This window comes from Trichoderma virens (assembly GCF_000170995.1).
Source record: "Trichoderma virens Gv29-8 chromosome Unknown TRIVIscaffold_81, whole genome shotgun sequence".
In the NCBI taxonomy this organism is placed as follows: Eukaryota; Fungi; Ascomycota; class Sordariomycetes; order Hypocreales; family Hypocreaceae; genus Trichoderma; species Trichoderma virens.
Genome location: NW_014013668.1, coordinates 683,813 through 702,593, shown reverse-complemented (window position 1 = coordinate 702,593; position 18,781 = coordinate 683,813). Strand labels below are relative to the sequence as shown.

At 42.2% G+C, this 18,781-nt stretch overlaps 5 protein-coding genes across 5 annotated transcripts; all 5 read left to right on the top strand.

The window, feature by feature from the left end:
* Positions 1 to 95: 95 nt before the first annotated feature.
* TRIVIDRAFT_224362 (uncharacterized protein) lies at positions 96 to 867 on the top strand (the record flags this gene model as incomplete). The annotated part of the gene is made up of 3 exons (XM_014098913.1): positions 96 to 122; positions 175 to 440; positions 507 to 867. 3 exons carry the CDS (start codon positions 96 to 98, stop codon positions 865 to 867), a joined length of 654 nt encoding a protein of 217 aa, XP_013954388.1.
* A 1,480-nt stretch (positions 868 to 2,347) lies between these two features.
* Positions 2,348 to 3,328, top strand: TRIVIDRAFT_129013 (uncharacterized protein; the record flags this gene model as incomplete). The annotated part of the gene is made up of 2 exons (XM_014098912.1): positions 2,348 to 2,942; positions 2,982 to 3,328. Coding segments are annotated over 2 exons (942 nt in total), but the record flags the coding sequence as incomplete, so codon positions are not given.
* Positions 3,329 to 8,927: 5,599 nt separating this feature from the next.
* Positions 8,928 to 9,854, top strand: TRIVIDRAFT_203264 (uncharacterized protein; the record flags this gene model as incomplete). The annotated part of the gene is made up of 1 exon (XM_014098911.1): positions 8,928 to 9,854. The coding sequence occupies one exon, from the start codon at positions 8,928 to 8,930 to the stop codon at positions 9,852 to 9,854; it is 927 nt and encodes a 308-aa protein (XP_013954386.1).
* A 3,203-nt stretch (positions 9,855 to 13,057) lies between these two features.
* On the top strand, positions 13,058 to 14,428 carry TRIVIDRAFT_89999 (glycoside hydrolase family 18 protein; the record flags this gene model as incomplete). The annotated part of the gene is made up of 1 exon (XM_014098945.1): positions 13,058 to 14,428. One exon carries the CDS (start codon positions 13,130 to 13,132, stop codon positions 14,159 to 14,161), a length of 1,032 nt encoding a protein of 343 aa, XP_013954420.1.
* A 2,121-nt stretch (positions 14,429 to 16,549) lies between these two features.
* Positions 16,550 to 17,913, top strand: TRIVIDRAFT_193156 (uncharacterized protein; the record flags this gene model as incomplete). Its single annotated transcript, XM_014098910.1, has 5 exons — positions 16,550 to 16,653; positions 16,756 to 16,769; positions 16,897 to 17,452; positions 17,521 to 17,617; positions 17,671 to 17,913. The coding sequence occupies 5 exons, from the start codon at positions 16,550 to 16,552 to the stop codon at positions 17,911 to 17,913; spliced, it is 1,014 nt and encodes a 337-aa protein (XP_013954385.1).
* Positions 17,914 to 18,781: the final 868 nt, after the last annotated feature.

The window sequence follows — 18,781 nt, the reverse complement described above, 5'->3', positions numbered from 1 at the left end:
AGCTTTGTTCATATTCTAGTTTCATTACTCCCACCAAACAATATTTCCACAGGTCAACTTGACACGTCTTTCGATATACAATACCAACCAAAGCCATGGTCTACTACGCGTTGATTAAATACGTAAGCCGGGTATCTCATAACCTCTTGTAGCTTGATCTAAATTCTATATTAGACGCCTTCGGAACCTCATTATCGTTATATTGTGGCCGCTCCGGACGCTGATACCATCGATGAATGGTGGCGAGTGGTGTCCGAAAAGGTCGGCGTTCAATGGCAACGTCTTGCACCTGACTATTATTCGTTTAATCAAGGTTTTGTCTGGGACAGCGCGCCGGAATTCAACGATAGGCTCATGTACACACTGCTCAATGATCGTGATGGCAGGTTCATGGGGGCATTTTCGCAGCAGCCACGGACAGACCATATTAGCGGCCAGACGTAAGATGATATCCTGAACGTTTCTAATTTATGTCGCCCTCCACTGAACTTTTCTTCTTCCCTCAGATTCTTCATACGGTCTAAATCCAGCCCATACATCTATTGGGCGGTAAAAGATAATCGCATCTACGCCAGCAGGTTTAGTCGAACCCGCTTCCGAATCAAGATCGATGGTGAGACCAAACCCAAGGTCATGATTGGCAAAGACAGCATTTCCATCACACTCACAACCAATTCAGCCCAGTATGTGAGTATCAGCAGCAATGGAGAGCTGAGCGTGGAGGGAGGAGGGCATACAGGAGGGATTTCCTTCAGCCATTTCAAAAAGGGTTTTCTAGCCGACAGTTACCAGATAGGTGATGATGTCAATGCTGCTGTTAGAAAAGTTGGAAATGATGATGGCGAGGAATGGGAGCTTGTGCAATAGATCACTTGAGTGTAGTTCAAAATTCATTGTGATATATCCAGTAAACAAATCATGACTGCTGATGTGAGTTTGAGAGACCGTGATTTGAGCTTACATTGTGACTGTGTCTATGGTTTAATCAACGGCCACCACCGTATTACGTCCAACTACTGTCTTGCGACTGTGGGTAGTCAGTCCATGTTTGCAGGTGGGAAGGCCTAATGTACAATCACATCATTTTGTCATGATGGGGCAGCAGGTGGTAAGCAACTTGACTAATAGCGTTTAGCTCTCAGCTCATGCAAGCCAGTGTGGCTTGACAGGTTGAACGTGCAGTCTACTCCATCGTAGGCGCAACTCGGACACGGGAAACAAAATAGCCTAATTACTTGATGCAATACGTGTACGCCCGATGCCTATTACACATGATAGATATTTGATACGTGCATTGTTTCCCGAGCTCACTGTTGCCTAACGCACCTACAGTGGGGAGTCAAAAGTGACGAGCAACTACACAGTATACAACAAAAATGCATATATTCTAAAACGCTATTATTGTATAATATATATATATAAATAAAAAATAAATATACTATTAAATTAATTAATACTTATATTTATTATACATATATTTTCTTAAAGTTTTTTAATAAGTTATTATATAATAATAGCTTTTTTATTATATAAGATTTCTAAAATTATATTTATAGTAGGTTATAGTAGGAAATACAGTATTAATAATACGGCCTTTATTAAGTAAAATAACTCTCTAAATTTAATAATATTTTTAAATAATATTCTCTTACTACTATTATTAAATTTTTTAAATAAAAATGATTAAAAATAAAAAAGATATTATTTTTTATTATAAATACTTAATTTTTTAATTATATAATAAATTTTTATAGAGATATTGCGGAGTGTTTAGTTTGCATTTTCTTAGTGCTTTAGCGTCGCACTGTAAAGCGGCTCGTCACTTTTGACGTGGGACTGTAGGTTGCATGCAGTATGCTCCTTGGTCCACGTTTCAAACAAGACCCCGTTGGAAGCAGGATTCTATAAAGAACCCCCTAAAAATTGAGAGCTGTGTGTTGACGCCCAACTGATGTAAATAATAGTGAAGCCCCATTGACAACGCATCTTCTGTGGCAGAATCCAGGTCACAAATTTAATGCACGCTAGTGGAGTTCACTCTTCCAAGTTAAGGAGTACATATAGATCATCTTGATGGAAACAATAAAGTAGCGTTGAATATATTCCATCAAACGCCAAGAACTAGTTTGTGAGAAGATCTTGGTCGGCTTGTGCAATAACCTCCGCATTTCTATTCAGACGACTGGCTTTATTGATCGTACCCACATCATTCAGTATCCAACCCCCCCCCCCCCCCCCTTTTATTTCTTGATCTGCTTTTTCTTTTGCAGATTTGGGCATTATAAAAATGGAAACCAGAGTATTGAGCGATTATTCGGATGAACGCCAGCGGCATTTCCACTCAGATTACACCGTTGGATGGGTTTGTGCGCTACCAAGGGAACAGAGCGCAGCATCCTTCATGTTGGATGATATCCACGATCCTAGGGAGCTTACCAATCCAGTTCACGACCATAATGCATACATTCGTGGCAGTATTGGCGGTCATAATATTGTCATTGCCTGTTTACCAATGGGTTTGACGGGCAACAGTAGCTCGGCGTCAGTGGCAACCCGAATGATAGCAACATTTGAGAATATAAAATTTGGCCTGATGGTAGGTATTGGAGGAGGCATGCCTCAAAAAGATGTTCGACTTGGAGATGTGGTAGTCAGCAGCCCTAAAGGCAAGTCCTCTGGAGTCGTCCAATGGGATTTCGGCAAGGCAGAATCAGGGGGCACGTTCCGGCGAACAGGTTCCCTAGACAAGCCTCCAAAGGGATTATTAACGGCCTTGGGAAATGTGCGATCAGACTCCATCAAATGTTATGATGAGCTCCATGCTTATTTGAGACATCTCGAAGCGCGAAGCGATGTTCCAAAAAGCTTCGTTAACCGTGACACGCTTACAGATGTACTATATCAATCAAGCTATCCTCACGTTGAAAAGATTCTCGCTACGGGTAAGGATCACTGGGAGAGCCAAATTAAAGACCAAAAAGTCGACTGCGCACTATGCGATAAAAGCAAGACGGTCGATAGGGAGCCAAAAACACGAGATATTAAGTTCCATTATGGCTTAATTGCCTCAGGTAACCAGGTGGTTAAAGATGCTCTGGTACGAAACGAAATTTATGACGATCTCTCCAAAGATTTAGACACAGAAGTTCTTTGTGTCGAGATGGAAGCGGCAGGGTTAATGAATGATTTCCCGTGTCTTGTCATCAGAGGTATCTGCGATTATGCAGACTCGCATAAAAATGATGCTTGGCAAGACTATGCTGCATGTGTGGCGGCAGCATTTGCAAAAGTACTTCTAAATAAATTGCCTGCAACCGACGTCGACCAAATGAAGACGATTCAAGGTAAGTGGCAAACAAAATGTTAGCTTAACTTGTCTTACAAGCGCAATTAGATCTTCTCCCACGCGGTTTTCTGCAAAAAACAAAGGAATTTTTAAAACCGTTGTGGTACTCAGATCACAGTGCGGCAAGCGCAAGCGCCTCCGCCGGTATGTTTCGTATCTTTAGAGATTATCGTGAGATCTTCACTGACAACTTCTTCAGCAATTGATGCGGGAAAAATTCAGTCACGAGACGAAATCCATGACCAAAGTGGTGGATCAGCAGCCAAGTTACTGCCGTCTCATGGACCTTCTTCTGCAGAGAAAGACATGATTATAAACACTCAACCCTGCCTCGAGGAGAGCTTGTCTCAAGAGCATGATATTATCAACAGATCGATGTCTTCGGGTACCGACAATATCGGAGCTGTATCGTTGAAGCCTGGCGAGATGAATCCCGGGGTGAATCTCCATCTAGACGGATCGCAAATAGTATCAGTTCTTTCAAATAAGGAAAACAACAAAGTGGATAACACATTAGAGGAGAAGAATGCGGTTTTCAAGCAGGATAACAACAAGTTTAACGCATTATCGGGCTCGGCGATATGGGAGGCAAATTTGAAACGACTTTTATTGGATACTGTGGAATTGGTCGGATAAGGCTGAACTACACCTATGACCCCATTGCAAGACAAGCTATCTCTTAGAACAATTAGAGAGGGTTACAGAATTCATGCTGCGAACTGGAATCAAGTGCATTGCTTCGACAAGGTAACAAATTGTCATATTCTGTGTTTATGATAACAACCCGGAGAACTAAATATAAACCAAAATATCTCTAAATCACCATGTCAATAGCCACGCTCAGTGGATGCCTATATCATGTAGCAAACTACGCTGATTATGTACTCATGATTACTAATAAGAGCTTGTTGCATTATACGTCATCAATGTTCGTTTATAAATGCAAAAGTGTGTAAAGCTTTAGAGGCAGGAATTTTTCCATATGAATCAAGTATAACAAGGTTTAGATCAAAATGCGGGGAATCATAATTTCGAAAGCAGAGTACTTATTTCCCCTTTTGAAACTGTGCTGCTTAGTCTGGTTTAATGCGTAAAACTACATGGATGCCTATTAGTAATTGCAAACCTGAAATTCATTTCCAGTATCAGGCTTTGGCCGGACGTCTTCATGACGGCACCCCTCTATCCGACCAAAAACGCCTCGCTACTAGAACTCGTTTTTGGATCCCATGATTTAAAATTGAGAGCTTGTGGCGTCGCAAGCCGAGCTGTGGGCAGAGGAAGATGAGTTAGAAGTAGAGAAGGCTCAAAGACAGCGGGCACAGGGCACCTGAGGATGCTGGTGTATCACCCTCAACAGCTTACGCAGGCCAAGCATGCCAACCGAGATGTCCACATCATCGGGAAATACCGATGGAGCATTGACGAGGAAGAACCTAGAAGATGTCTACGCAAGCAGTCACCAGGACTCGCAGCGTAATACAATGGCTTGATGCGAAGGGTCCTCCGCAGATCCCATAGCTCCACTGACAAGTATAGAGAGAATAGGTAGCGGATGAGCAATGTGGCCTACATGAGCTTGGTAGCGCTAGTTTAAAGCTATGCGAACCCGCTGACTGGCAATACAAGGCTGTAGTATCCTCTCAGAGGGCGGGAAATGAATACAAGTACATTATGTTTATCCGTGTGTTGAGTATCACCTAAATACTATCGTAATATTCATGATATTTTCATCTAATCGCGTAGCGATGAGATTCGTCCATGCCGAATTAATGGTTTAGCGATAACAGTTCGCACCCATCGAGTGATAATGCGGGACCCAGGGTACCTGTAGATTAGCTCTTCGCCACCCAGTATCAAGCATGTCGATTCACTGTTACCAAGCAATGTCAGGGCTAAGACGAACTAGAAACCCTGCAACTGCCAAACATAGTTAGGCTACATATTTGTCCTGTTTGCCGGCCGGCTCATATTTATTTTAGTTCTCTTCTCTTTCCTTCCATTTACCTGATTGATGCCCCATCCTCTGTCAAACCGATTGTTACAAATAGTTCTTGAAATGGTACGAAGCGCACACACATACAATGTTGTCTGTCCAGTGCCGTCCGAGGTCTCTGCTAATGATGTTATCAATGCCCTTCATCATCATGAAAACCTCCTGACGCTTCAGCCGCAAGTATCTTGTTACAGCGAGATTGACGGAAATGAAGCTTCCGATTTTGATACATATTTTGACAACTCTGATTACCCGGTCAAGGTATACAAAGCAACGGAAAGAGTCACGATACTCCCGGGAATTGGCGACTGGGGAAAATATCCCACAACTATTATTGTTACTTTCCAAAATACTACAAATGGGCTCAAATCTCGCGCTGTGGCATCTGCGGGGGTAGTTGTAACAGCAACTTATACAGTAAATAAGATAAACGAACAGGGTTTAATCTGTGATAGAAATGACGGAGATGGCAGAGGTGATGGAAACTGGATTTTATCCCAGAATGTGGTTTTGGAGTGCTCAAGCTGGCTAATGCCATTTGTGAAAAACAATATGGAAGGAGCACAGAAACACATGTGCCAAAATATGGTGAAAATAGCATCGTTATAATAGAGGCGGATATATGTACCACAACTGCCCTTTTCGACAGCTCTTCTATCTTGAATGAGACTAGTGAAAAAAGTCATTTGATTCCAGCCGGCAGTGTTGCCTCCTCTGTAGTTCTGGTGGAGGCAATAGTAAATGGGGATTTTATTCGCCCTGGCAGTTGCAATGAGTCGCTTGATATTTTCAACGGTATTGGTCGTTTCAATGCTCTCTTTTAAGTAGTCATATATCATCCCGTCTCGATGTATGAAGTCATTGTAAGGATCGATGAGAAGAAATGCGGTATCAGTATGAAAGGCCATAATGGAAGGATCGTTTGGAGAAGATTTTCACAAAGGTTTGGCAGACGTTTGCAGTCAAGTGTGAGGTAAGAATGGTATTATGGGGATAGCATAAATTGAGAATGAAATAGCCATTTATACACGTAATATGAATGTAACTCAGAAAATAGCTTGATAGTATCACATACCAGCATGTTTATCCAGGCCGGATAATACCAAGGTATCCAGGATACTTCTCACTATCCATTAATAATCACCACAATATATCATCAATACCAAGTCATTTATCATTATTCTTCCCTATAATTATACTATAAGGAATAGTAATTTTTTAATCAGGTTCTTTTGATATGACGCTGTACTTGGTGCCAGTGCCAATACTCGAAGAGCCTGATATTAGTGTGCGGACCAGGGCATATCCTGGTCCGCTTCGCGTGACTGGGGCGCACTACTAACAGGCAATGTCCCTAATCTGTTGAAACAAGTCCGGCATCTGGTTGTCAATTAGCCATAGACTTCTCTCGATCAGCATCTTGATGAGCTAGACTGTTTTGCGGTGTTTGTTTTCGCAATATTCTTGCCATGAGCAACTCAGTTGTATACGTCACCTCGCCCGTGGGGATTTTGGACCGTTTACTATTTTAAAATTCGCGTGAACACATGCCAACCATGCGACGCAATGTCCGCGTCGAGCTGTTCCGGCCCATCATTTCGGACGCCGAGTGTTTTTTTTTTTTTTTTGGCCTCGTTGTTACGCAAAAACTGTGGCCTGTAGCCAGTTAGAACTTCAGCTTCAACAATCCTCGTAAGCTCTGTGTTGCAATTATCATTATTCATTGGACAAGCCTAAGTACTTTTGCTCAATCCCATTGAACAACAAGTATCTGGAATCGCTGAAATTTTCTCACAGACCATTAACCTTTCTAATTGCTCATCTCTATCCAGACAAGAGTGAAGAAATCATGAATCCCCCAACAGCGCTTATAATTGGCGGTACAGGAGCTCAAGGTGTACCAATTGTGCAAGGTGTTCCAGATCCTTAGTAATAGTGTAATAAGGTCACTTACTGATATTCATTCAGAGCTAGCCAAGCACGGGTTCATTGTTCGAGTCCTTACAAGAGATGTTAATTCTGGTAACGCAAAGAAACTCTCAGTGCTTGCAAATGTAACACTATTTAAGGGGCGCCTCAGATTTCGTTCCCGACTCGAAAAGCGCATTCAATGGAGTTAACTATGCCTTTGTCAATCTCGAAAGTTGGGCTTTGGGTATTAAAGATGAAATATTCTGGGGCATTCGCATCTTCGAGATTGCAGTACAAAGTGGTGTAAAGCACTATATCTGGCCATCGCTTGACAACTTCCTCCCGGAAACAAACTACGATGACTCATTTCGGACGGGCTTTTTTGAACGGTGGATATCAGCTCTACCATAATCTCCAATGAGATGAACAATCCTTGCCACCAGCCCATATCTTGAGCAACCGTGTGGTTTAATGAGACCAACTAAAGACGGGAATGGCGCCTATGATTTTCGCTTCCCGGTCAATAATGGCGGCTTCCCCTTAACTTGCGTGGACGATCTTACAGCTGTCGATTACACCAATTTCTATGACGCAACCCAATGCTGCCCCACCAGCCAGAATGCTTAGCCACTGGCCACAGTGGTTCGGTTAAAGAATAAGTGCGCAAGCCTTCTATTGGATATAAATCCTCAGTACACATCACCTTTGGGTGAGTTGGGGTAATGCCCTCCGGAATATTTGGCCAACGGAATATGCTATTTCGATTACCCATCATATTCTCATCCGTAATAGTAAAAGCCAATGACTTTTTCTCATATAAGTCTTGCCGAAAATTCAGGTTTCAACCATGACACAGACTAGCTACTAAGGTCAGAAAAGCTACAGCTGACATACTGTACCAAGCCAGTCTGGCCATTTTGTGTACGATACGGAGTACTATGACGCAGAAACGGGAAAGGCTTGAAAGAGGAGAGAAAAAAAGGTTTACCGAGAATTGTTTTACTTTCCCAACGCTTTTAACCACAGCAGCAATAGTAGCCTAGTAAATGGAAAAATGAATGAATAAATAAATAAGTAAATAAATAAATAATAAAATAAAATAAAATAAAATAAAATAAAATAAAATAAAATAAAATAAAATAAAATAAAATAAAATAAAATAAAATAAAATAAAATAAAATAAAATAAAATAAAATAAAATAAAATAAAATAAAATAAAATAAAATAAAATAAAATAAAATAAAATAAAATAAAATAAAATAAAATAAAATAAAATAAAATAAAATAAAATAAAATAAAATAAAATAAAATAAAATAAAATAAAATAAAATAAAATTACTGTCAATATTGGCCATCAAATTTCCTGCCCAATTTTGAACCTCGATGCTATGAACGGGTATTAGCAGAGCGATGATATGATTAGAGGCAAAATAAGTACCCATATGCGCAGGGTTAGCGGCACCTGTAATGTCAATTTATTTGTTAATTTCTCAGCGAATGACGAGAGGAGTAAGTATAAATTTAAAAAGGCCCAATATTTATAAATGTAATCGTACTACCCCTTAAATATTATGTCTTATGTTTAAGTAAGCGGTTCCTTCGATCAAACCTTTATAAGAACTCACTGCCTAACCCCACTCGCTTATCTTTTTCTCACTCCAACACCAAATAACCATGGCGAAACTTTATGCCATCTCCGATTTGCATCTTGCATATCCCCTCAATTCCTCAGCATGGGATCTTCTGCAGCCCAAACCGCCTGGGAGCGGTCTCATTCTTGCAGGTGATATTGGCGAATCAGCTACCCACCTGAGCAATGCCTTTGAGCGCGCCAAAGAGTGCTTTACGCATGTATTCTGGGTCCCAGGAAACCATGAGCTCTACAGTATCTCGCCTTCTGTGGCCAAGCACCCTGCTGACCATTTGAGAGGTGAGGCGAAATACAATGCCCTGGTGGAACTCGCACGCCAGTACGGTGTCCTCACACCAGAGGATGATTGGATGCTATGGCCGGGACCGAATGGTGTTGACGTGGTGATCGCGCTCGTGTTTACGCTATACGATTATTCGTTTCGACCGGCAGAGGTCTCTCGGGAGCAGGCGTTAGACTGGGCCATGGAGGAGAACATCTGGGCTACGGACGAGGCGCTGCTCCACCCAGATCCATATAGCTCGCGGGACGATTGGTGCGCAAAACTGTGCGAGAAGTGGGAACTAAAATTTGTCGACTATGCCTCGAGATACCCAAACTTGAAGTTCGTGATTGTTAATCACTGGCCATTGCGAGAAGATTTAATCTACATTCCAAAGGTCCCCCGGTTTTCTCTGTGGTGTGGTACCAAAAGGACTCAGGATTGGACAAAGGGCGGGCGATTTGGAGCAAATTATGGAGGGGCGCAAGTAGTTGTCTCAGGGCATTTGCATGTGCGACGGACAGATGTCAAAGAAGGGGTGAGATACGAGGAGGTCAGTCTGGGGTACCCTCGGCAATGGGAAAAGGCACGGGACGTAAGCAAAGGAGCCAATGAACTGTTGAGAGAGATCCTGCCGGGGACTGAATTAGTCGAAGAGGGCCTGCGGATATGGAGGCCGCAAGGGTAGCCGGGTGTGAGAATAATTTGGGACAATGCTGATAACTGTGTACCTTTGCTGTATCATTGAATGTATCTGTACGTGCCTTTCACAAGAAATACTTGCTCATGTAAACCCTGAATACATGGTATGCATCATGGTGTGTAGTGAGACGAGACTGGCACAATGGTTTTTGACGTTTGCCATTATTCATGCCTGCTTCATAGGGCGCTTAAGAAAAAAAAAAAAGCGCCGACTAGGAATTTGATCGATGCGCAAATGTCTGCATTTTTTCCCCCTTGGCCAACTGAGACCTCTGCTAACGGTTTTGCGGAAGGCGCAGCAACGATGCCAGCACTTGACCCCAGATTCTCCTGATTTAGCTGGTCTGTTATTAGTACTAAATATAGAGCGCCGCAAACAAATAAACAAACAAATAAACAAACAAATTCTAACCTAATCCTAGCTGAAGGCCCGGAATTCTTCATCTCATTTTCTAGAATAATAGCTTCCAGACGGGCTATTCTTAACACCAGAGAAAAAAAAAGGGGGGTTGTTGTTGGTGTGCAATCAGGGTTTGGTGAAAGTCGCTCAACAGTTGCAGAAGTCACCAGTCAGCCACATGCCAAGCTACCTAAGTACAATCAATCGCTACATATTGACATAAAGTACAGCATCTATATGACAATGTAGCCATAATTGCTCTGGTAGACGGATAATCCACATTCTGTCACTCTTCAATTCTCAGACGCTGTAGGCTTGTCAATACATTCCAGCTACACTGTCATGAATTAGAGAATATTCCCCGTATGCATCTAGAGATGAACCGGACTATTCTATCAAAGATCTAAAATCTTGTTATTCCAGCAAAAATCCGGAATGCCCTTTACTAAGCTGATGTTCTACCCATATATACTAGATCCCAATCCTTCGTAAGAGTGAAAGTCAACTCGATATTTGGACGGGTGTAAAAGTATCTTGAAACATGTCTATTGGTTTAAAGCATCGGAAGGGTAGCCACTACTGACATCGCGAAACAGATATACCGGAGCCTTGTCGTTGACGTGAACTCCTAGCATGGAGGTTAATTTTAATATCTAGATGAGAGGTTCAATGCTGTAACAGCTGGTTCAATAACAGGCTATGCCCCAACCTTTGGGAACTCTTAGTATATAGCAAACCATCGTCCTTGCGACGCTGACGTCGCGAGGCAACGGAGAAATTGACAACAAAAATCTGAATTGCTAGATAGAGAGTAGCTAGCCTAGCACGTCTAATGCCTACCCAGGCCGGGGCCTATCCCCACTACGGACGGTAAATATAATCATCATCATCATCATCATCACCATCGTCCTTATTGCCATTCCACAGATTTTTTTCCCAAATTGGTAAATCAGCTCAGACAATCAAGCCTTTCGATACGATTCTGGCCATACCACAGTAGTAGGTAGTTTAGTAGTAATCAACCGAGTTACTGGCGTCAAATGTGATGCAGGTGGTTAATATTATCTAATCACCAAATGGGGAGAAAGAGACATAGATGAGCAACCTGGGAGCCAAAACAACTTTTTGAATAGGACAAGCATTTAATAATAAGAGAATGCCTAAATATACCTCATTAGAAGCTTTCTACTTTATTTTACCAGAGCTGGGAGCAAAAACACCCCAGGAGATATTATACCATAAGGGAATGTCATCAAATTCCATAGAAAGGCAAATGCTGCATTAGGTAGTATAGATGTGGTCAATGGAATGATGTGCCACCGTGGGGATCAACGAATTATATTTTTGAAATCATCCATGATAAACCTAGCTTACATGATGGACAACGATATACTTCGTGCTTGACTTTGAGGTTTTCGCGTGGATTATGAAACACATGGGTGACAAATATAGTGATGATTTCCGCTGCTAGATTTCTCCATTTTGCTGTGGTTGTACCACAGACCTTGCTATATCAGTGATTCCTGTTCTAAGAGGAAACGTGTCTCCTTTGGCATTATACACTTTCATTTATAGTTTGCTCCGCTGTCTTTGAACTTTATTGTCTGGGAGCTTTCGGTGCAATAGGTGTCTTTGGTGATGAACCTTCGTTTGCCACTTCACGGCTTGCATCCATGTTGCTTGGGCATATCAGCGATAGGAGGCTGAATGTTAGCTCTGATCCAATTGTTTCGCATAGCGTTCATTGAACTAGTGGTCACCTTTATCGACCTATGCCTATTTGTTGAAAACAGTGCTTCTACCTCAACGGAGAATTTAAGATAGAAACATTTGACGACAACCCGAACCTTACCGCTAGTGGATCCCGGCCACGAAAGCCAGATATGGAAGGCCACAGCGCTGGGCCAGCAACTAGGAGTCACAAGGCCCGTAATTTTGAGACAAAGGTTGCAGGGATGGTACATGTACTCCGTAATCTACGACGGAATGTTGACAGGTTTGTAGCTAGGAATGACCGATGCTCCGCACCATATCTCTGCTACTAGTAGAATTTAAGTATACTATCGCTGCTCTGCACGGATGTTACATGCCTTGCCAAGCAATGTAACCCATTAAGCACATGTTTCGTGCGTTTACTGCAACGTATTCTTGATTTCTCACATACGTACGTAAGCCGCGTCCCCGCTGGCCATTATCATCCATTATAATCCGAACTTCCTTCTTCAGACATTCAACACGCTTGCGTTGACTATGTTCCTAAAGATCTTTGTATGCCTTAAGGAAATCCTACGTTACTTTCTTTTACTGGCGCGAGATTCTGGTTCACCTTCCCATTTATTTACGCAGGCTAAAATAGTGTATACCTCAAAAGCTAAAATGCGGGGAATATGTATTCCCTGGATTGATGAGAATGCTGTGCACAGATCATGGCAATCATCACGCTGTATGCAAGGTTATCTTGGGAGCAGACACAAAGCTGAACCTTGATGATAACATCCTCTATGTATGTAGGGGCAAATTATTGGCCCGCTTACCTATGCTAAACATCGTTCAGCCTTTGTGGGTCTTGAGATATTGTAATCCATCTTGTAGTATGTGATAGCTTGAAGATCCGTTGATCCATAAGAATCTACTGTAACTCAAATGAAACCTAAAGTTGGTGTGAGTAATACTACCTTCTCAATTTGTACGCCATATAAGACAAAATCCAAAAGGCGAAAGTATCAGGGGGTTGAATTCTATAAAAGCACCATGATGCCCTTCACCGATTTTGCGACCAAACCGAGGGATACTTTATTCTCGTTGTTCGATTGAACAAGTCTCTTGATTATTAAACACTGACCTTATTAAGTGTTTTGACCATGACACGACTCCTCGACGCAAGTTTTCTCCTTTTGCCTGTAATCGCATCAACCCTGTTCGGAACTGCTTCTGCTCAAAACGCGACATGCGCAACTAAGGGGAAACCAGCGGGCAAGGTTCTTCAAGGGTATTGGGAGAACTGGGATGGATCAAGTAATGGAGTTCACCCTCCATTCGGATGGACGCCTATCCAGAACCCCCAGATTTTACAAAACGGCTACAACGTGATTAATGCCGCTTTTCCGGTCATCCTCTCAGATGGTACAGTATTGTGGCAAGACGGCATGGATGCTACTGTTAAGGTTGCGACGCCCGCCGAAATGTGTCAAGCCAAAGCAGCGGGCGCCACTATTCTCATGTCTATCGGAGGTGCTACTGCTGGCATCGACCTTAGCTCTAGCACCGTCGCCGATAAGTTCGTCTCGACTATCGTCCCAATCTTGAAGCAGTACAATTTTGACGGTATTGATATCGACATTGAGACGGGTTTGGTTGGAAGCGGCAGTATTAGTACTCTATCCACGTCACAGGCAAACTTGATCCGCATCATTGATGGCGTTCTTGCACAGATGCCTTCTAATTTCGGATTGACCATGGCGCCAGAGACAGCATACGTGACAGGTGGAAGTATTGTATATGGATCCATCTGGGGTTCATATCTCCCAATCATCAAGAAATACGTCGACAACGGCCGATTATGGTGGCTAAACATGCAATATTATAACGGCGACATGTATGGTTGCTCTGGCGACTCATACTCGGCTGGCACTGTCCAGGGATTCATCGCACAAACCGACTGCTTGAATAAGGGTATTGTCATCCAAGGCACCACAATCAAGGTTCCCTACAATATGCAAGTTCCCGGGTTACCTGCGCAATCCGGGGCTGGTGGTGGCTATATGACTCCTAGCTTGGTTGGCCAGGCTTGGGATCACTATAACGGCGCTCTTAAAGGTCTAATGACATGGTCAATCAACTGGGATGGATCGAAGAATTGGTCATTCGCCGATAACCTCCTCACCAGGATCTAAATCAATGATACTAGAAGAAAGCGGACGTCTATACCATCATTCTTCGTCATTCGGGATCCTGAATGATCCTATGTGCTTCGCATCGGGTTTTGCCGGCTTTGAGCCCACTTAACAAAAATATGTATATTCTTTGCCGCTGAAAATATAAACCGAAAGGTGTAAGGCATTCGGTAGAGCAATGGCACTCTACTGTATTCAGATAAATGTATATAGGACAGTTGAATAGTTAGTCTCAGTATATAAAGTCATTAGCCATAGGGCCAGATTATGCCAGAGACTGAATCAATACTTGGTGATGAAAATATTCAACATTTTCCAAACAGAAAGGTTTATCAACGACGCATATACGGAAATATGATTTGTTTTCTTCTCAAATGCGACAATTGTTACTCATGCCATCCACCGTCTTGCGAAATATTAGGTATCACTCTCTTGGTGATCAGACATCTATTATTATTAATCATATTTCCACTAGTATTACTATTGTATTAAAGGATTCATAAGCTATCAAACACTGTTTTCAAATTAGACCGCCGTTCTAATCATCAGGAAAGGAATCCTTAATATAAGTGGAGATAACGGTACATAACGTGAAATGTCGTTATAGTAATCTGCTACTCTAGTTTTAGGCATTACGTGTTAATCGCAACAGTTTTACAGCACTCTGTAAATGGTATATTTACAGAGTCAAATCTAGCTCCCTTTGTGGCAACATATAAACATCGCTGTCAAATTTTATCTGTCCAAATATAGAAGAAGTGCAACTAACCACTACTATCGAATTGAGATGGCTTGCCACTATTCTACTTTTACCGTCATAATTGATTTCGGTAACAAGATCAGTTGGACTCCCTACGTAAAGTCAGGATATTGGCTTCTCCAGAAATTGAACCAATCGAGACTGATCAATAATGAACGGTGGATTTGTCGATACAGTAGAGATGCCCGCCATAAAACTGTGGGTTCATTTGGCCCCAATTGGTTGTCTTGCTGTCTGGAATGGTTAGAGAATGCTCATCAAGCACAGTAACATATATTCAGATAATATATATCCCGGCTATTTAATATCTTATCAGTATTATGCCTACATAAGATTATGATGCTTCTATTCCGTTGGAGAGTGCACCTTCAGGGCTGCTGATTCCTTCGGAAATTCAAACCATGTTTCTGAATCATGCTTTCCGTATTCAGATGTTCTTATGAATGTATTTGGAACTACTTCTCCAACAATAAGAGCGCATTTGCAGCCGGGGAATTATGAACTATAGTTGGTGAAGTAGAGTTGAACGAGTGGATCTCATAACGTTGGGGCCCGCCCAAAACTACCACATAGATATTTCCGTTGAAAGATGCAGCAATATTCCCCATACACATCACTTTTTTAGATTGATAGAATACCTTCGGTCAAAGTCGAGACTGCCAGCTTCTCTTATTAATGTTGCTGGTCCAAGAGGCTTTGATGGAAGCGAGCAATACGAGCCGGGGAAAAAGGCGACAATGGCCTCTGTCGCTCTCCCTTTCGGACATTTTTTTTCAGCGGTCATTTAAAGAAAATAGTAAGTGTTTCATACTAATAGGAGATGAAAGTTGAGCGTTAAATATAAACACTCTCATTTGGAACAACATATACTTACAATACATTGAAGGCATCCTGTAATTGTGGGCGATAATACATTTGCTAAGTATGCCAGTGATTATCCGAAATGAAGAAGTGTTTAGTCCTATAGGGCTTTTATTTATAAATTAAACTTGCGCATGAGCTTAGTTAATTTTAATAGTTAAGTAGGTAGGTAAATATATCCATCTTAAGTTTATAATATTCAAGCCTTATAGTATTATTAGTCCAACACAATTTAGTCAGTATTTTAGGACCAATGCCTACAATTTTATTCCTCTTCCATTATACCCACACTGTTTTTTTTTTTTTTAAAGAACAGAATCTGACAGCTAATTGTTATCATGGAGATGCAGAAATAGTTTCTAAAGGACTTATAATAAGTACGGATGCTGTGCTGTGCAAGAGTTTGCACTGTGGAGTCGCCGGGTGCGCCATCGTGGCCTCAGCTATGCTTATTAGGTGCCTAGTTTGCGGTGCGGACTTACACTACGGACATACCAAAATAACCGGAACAATGCAATACATCCTTCGCCTCTATCTTTTGATGAAATGTTGGGTACCTCCAAGTGCCTCTAGCTCCGCAACTTCCGCGCAGCTTCTGCACTAAAGCAAAGCCCCGGCTAATATCTAGCCTCGAAACATCAATGCCTCTCGCAATATCTATCCACATGCCGCTCATTTCAACCGATGAGTCCGCGCCGAGCTCCCGCAAAGGTCTCGTACTCTACTCACATCCAATGGCTGGCACGCAGTCAATCAGCATAGGCCCGATGAGTGGCGTGAGTGTTACTCACTCACCGTATGCTTGCATCACTTGCCGGCATTCGAAGAGACGCTGTGACAGAACTTACCCCAAATGCACACTTTGCACGCAGTATGTCAATTTGAAGGGACATTCTTGTCGAGCAAGCAACTCTAATATCATTGGCAACACTTAGGAGACAGATCCCATGTGATTACCCTTATCGTCGAAAAGAGAGAGCACGCCAAGTTGCAAATCCTGAGGGAGACATATCGATGACTATTGGAGGAAATATGTCTATCTTCCAAGCATCCGGTGATAGATTAATGTCAGGGCGCTCTGGAATAACTACCTCTGATATCTCGGATATTCTAGCGTCACGGTTTCTAGATCCCGAGATCTTTAGTCTTCTGCAATTAGAAACCCCCAAAGTGGAGGTAGCGATTCCAAAAATGGTTGCTGACTATGTCGGCACCATAGTCGACATTCAAAACATCGCCAATGCCTATTTTGATACCATCCACACATGGATGCCAATTCTATCAAAAAAACAGTTCTTTTCAAATCTGCCCAACTACTTGACACACAAAAAAACCGAACTGTGTCTTCTCGTCATATGTATGAAACTGAGCTCGTCTCTTACAACTACAGCAAAAACAGTGCTATATCGAACAGCAAAGCAATTTCACTTTGAAGTGGAATCTTCAGGAATACTATCAGTTGCAGTTCTACAAGCCGGTGTCCTTATTGCGATTTATGAATTAGGACATGCTATATATCCGGCTGCCTTCTTGTCTATAGGGCAGTGTGCCCGGTATGCGGCGGCACTCGAGATCGACAAAAGCATCACTTCTCGTCTATTAGACAAGCTCCCCTGGAATGAGGTGGAAGAACAGCGCCGAGTGTGGTGGTCAATTATAATACTGGACCGGTAAGAAATTTTGACACCATTTTCTCCACTAGAAACTATGCGAGCAATTTTGCTAAGACAATAAAAAGGTATCTCAATCTCTGCAATCCTGGGCGCCATCTAATCACTCCAGATCCAACGCCGGATAGCTATCTTCCGGGAGATGACCTAGAGTGGGATACAGGAGTATGTAACAAAGTCTAGAACATTTAATATGATGCTAATCACGAATCCTCCAGTCATCGCGATCGGAAAACTCGTTAACACTTGGCTCATCGTCAGGCTCGTATATTGGTCGTTTCGCTCGATTTGCGCAAACAGCTCATTTACTAAGCCAAGCGTTATACACCGTTGCAAAAGACCCTACTACTGATCCAGCGCAATTACGGCGCACCCTTATGGCTCTTGTCAACCTTTCGTTCATGGAAGGCACGATGAGAAAGTGGGCATTTTGCAGCCAAATGGCAGTGTGCTTCAGGTGAGAGGCGTACTTTTCGCAGCTCATTGTTTGCTATATCTAATAAATGTCAGTGGGATACTTCTACTGGATTATCCTGGTTTTTCGTTTGAAAGAAGAGATCCAGTGATGCAGCCCATGTCAGTGGAAGCTGAATCTTCTCTAAACGCCGCAATAGAGTGGATATCGAATTTCCTAATAGAAGCTGCTGGACAAAATTGCGAACGCGTATCTCCTTTCCTCTTGCATTTTCTATATAAAGCAACGTCTATTTATTCAAGGCTTCGAAATTCAACGTCAGAGAAGCCTATTAATGAGAGAATCACCATTTTGAAAAACACCTTGCGTCTTCTTAACCATCGATGGCTGGCAGCTGGTAAGTGGGGACTTCCTTTGTTCTTCATGGAAAAACTGACTCTTGTTTTCAAGGCGCATATATGTCACTCCTTGAAAAACAAGAAATCATGCTTCTCGTACAATCCGACTAAATATACTTGGTTTTTTCTCCGGGTTGCAGTAACATATATTCCGTATATGGGGATTGCTTACTATTTTCAGCGGTACTATTATGGTGTATAGGTAGATCTATAGATACCAACGCGAAAGCGCCTGCATTCACCTTGCAATGCTTGATATCATATATAATACAGCTTTACAATTTTCATAATTAATATCGTCTTAAGAGACTGCGCCAAAAGGTTTTATTTAGAGTGCTACAGGGCACATGTCCGCGTTGCCCACCTAATATGATGCACACAAGTCTAATAGAGCCACTGCACCATTTGCAACATATAGTCTATTTTAAGTGTATTTCTTCTAGCGCTGTTAACAATATTGTAGTAATTAGGTGAGGTTCATCCAAATAGCACCTAAGCGATCTCATGTGGCGTGTA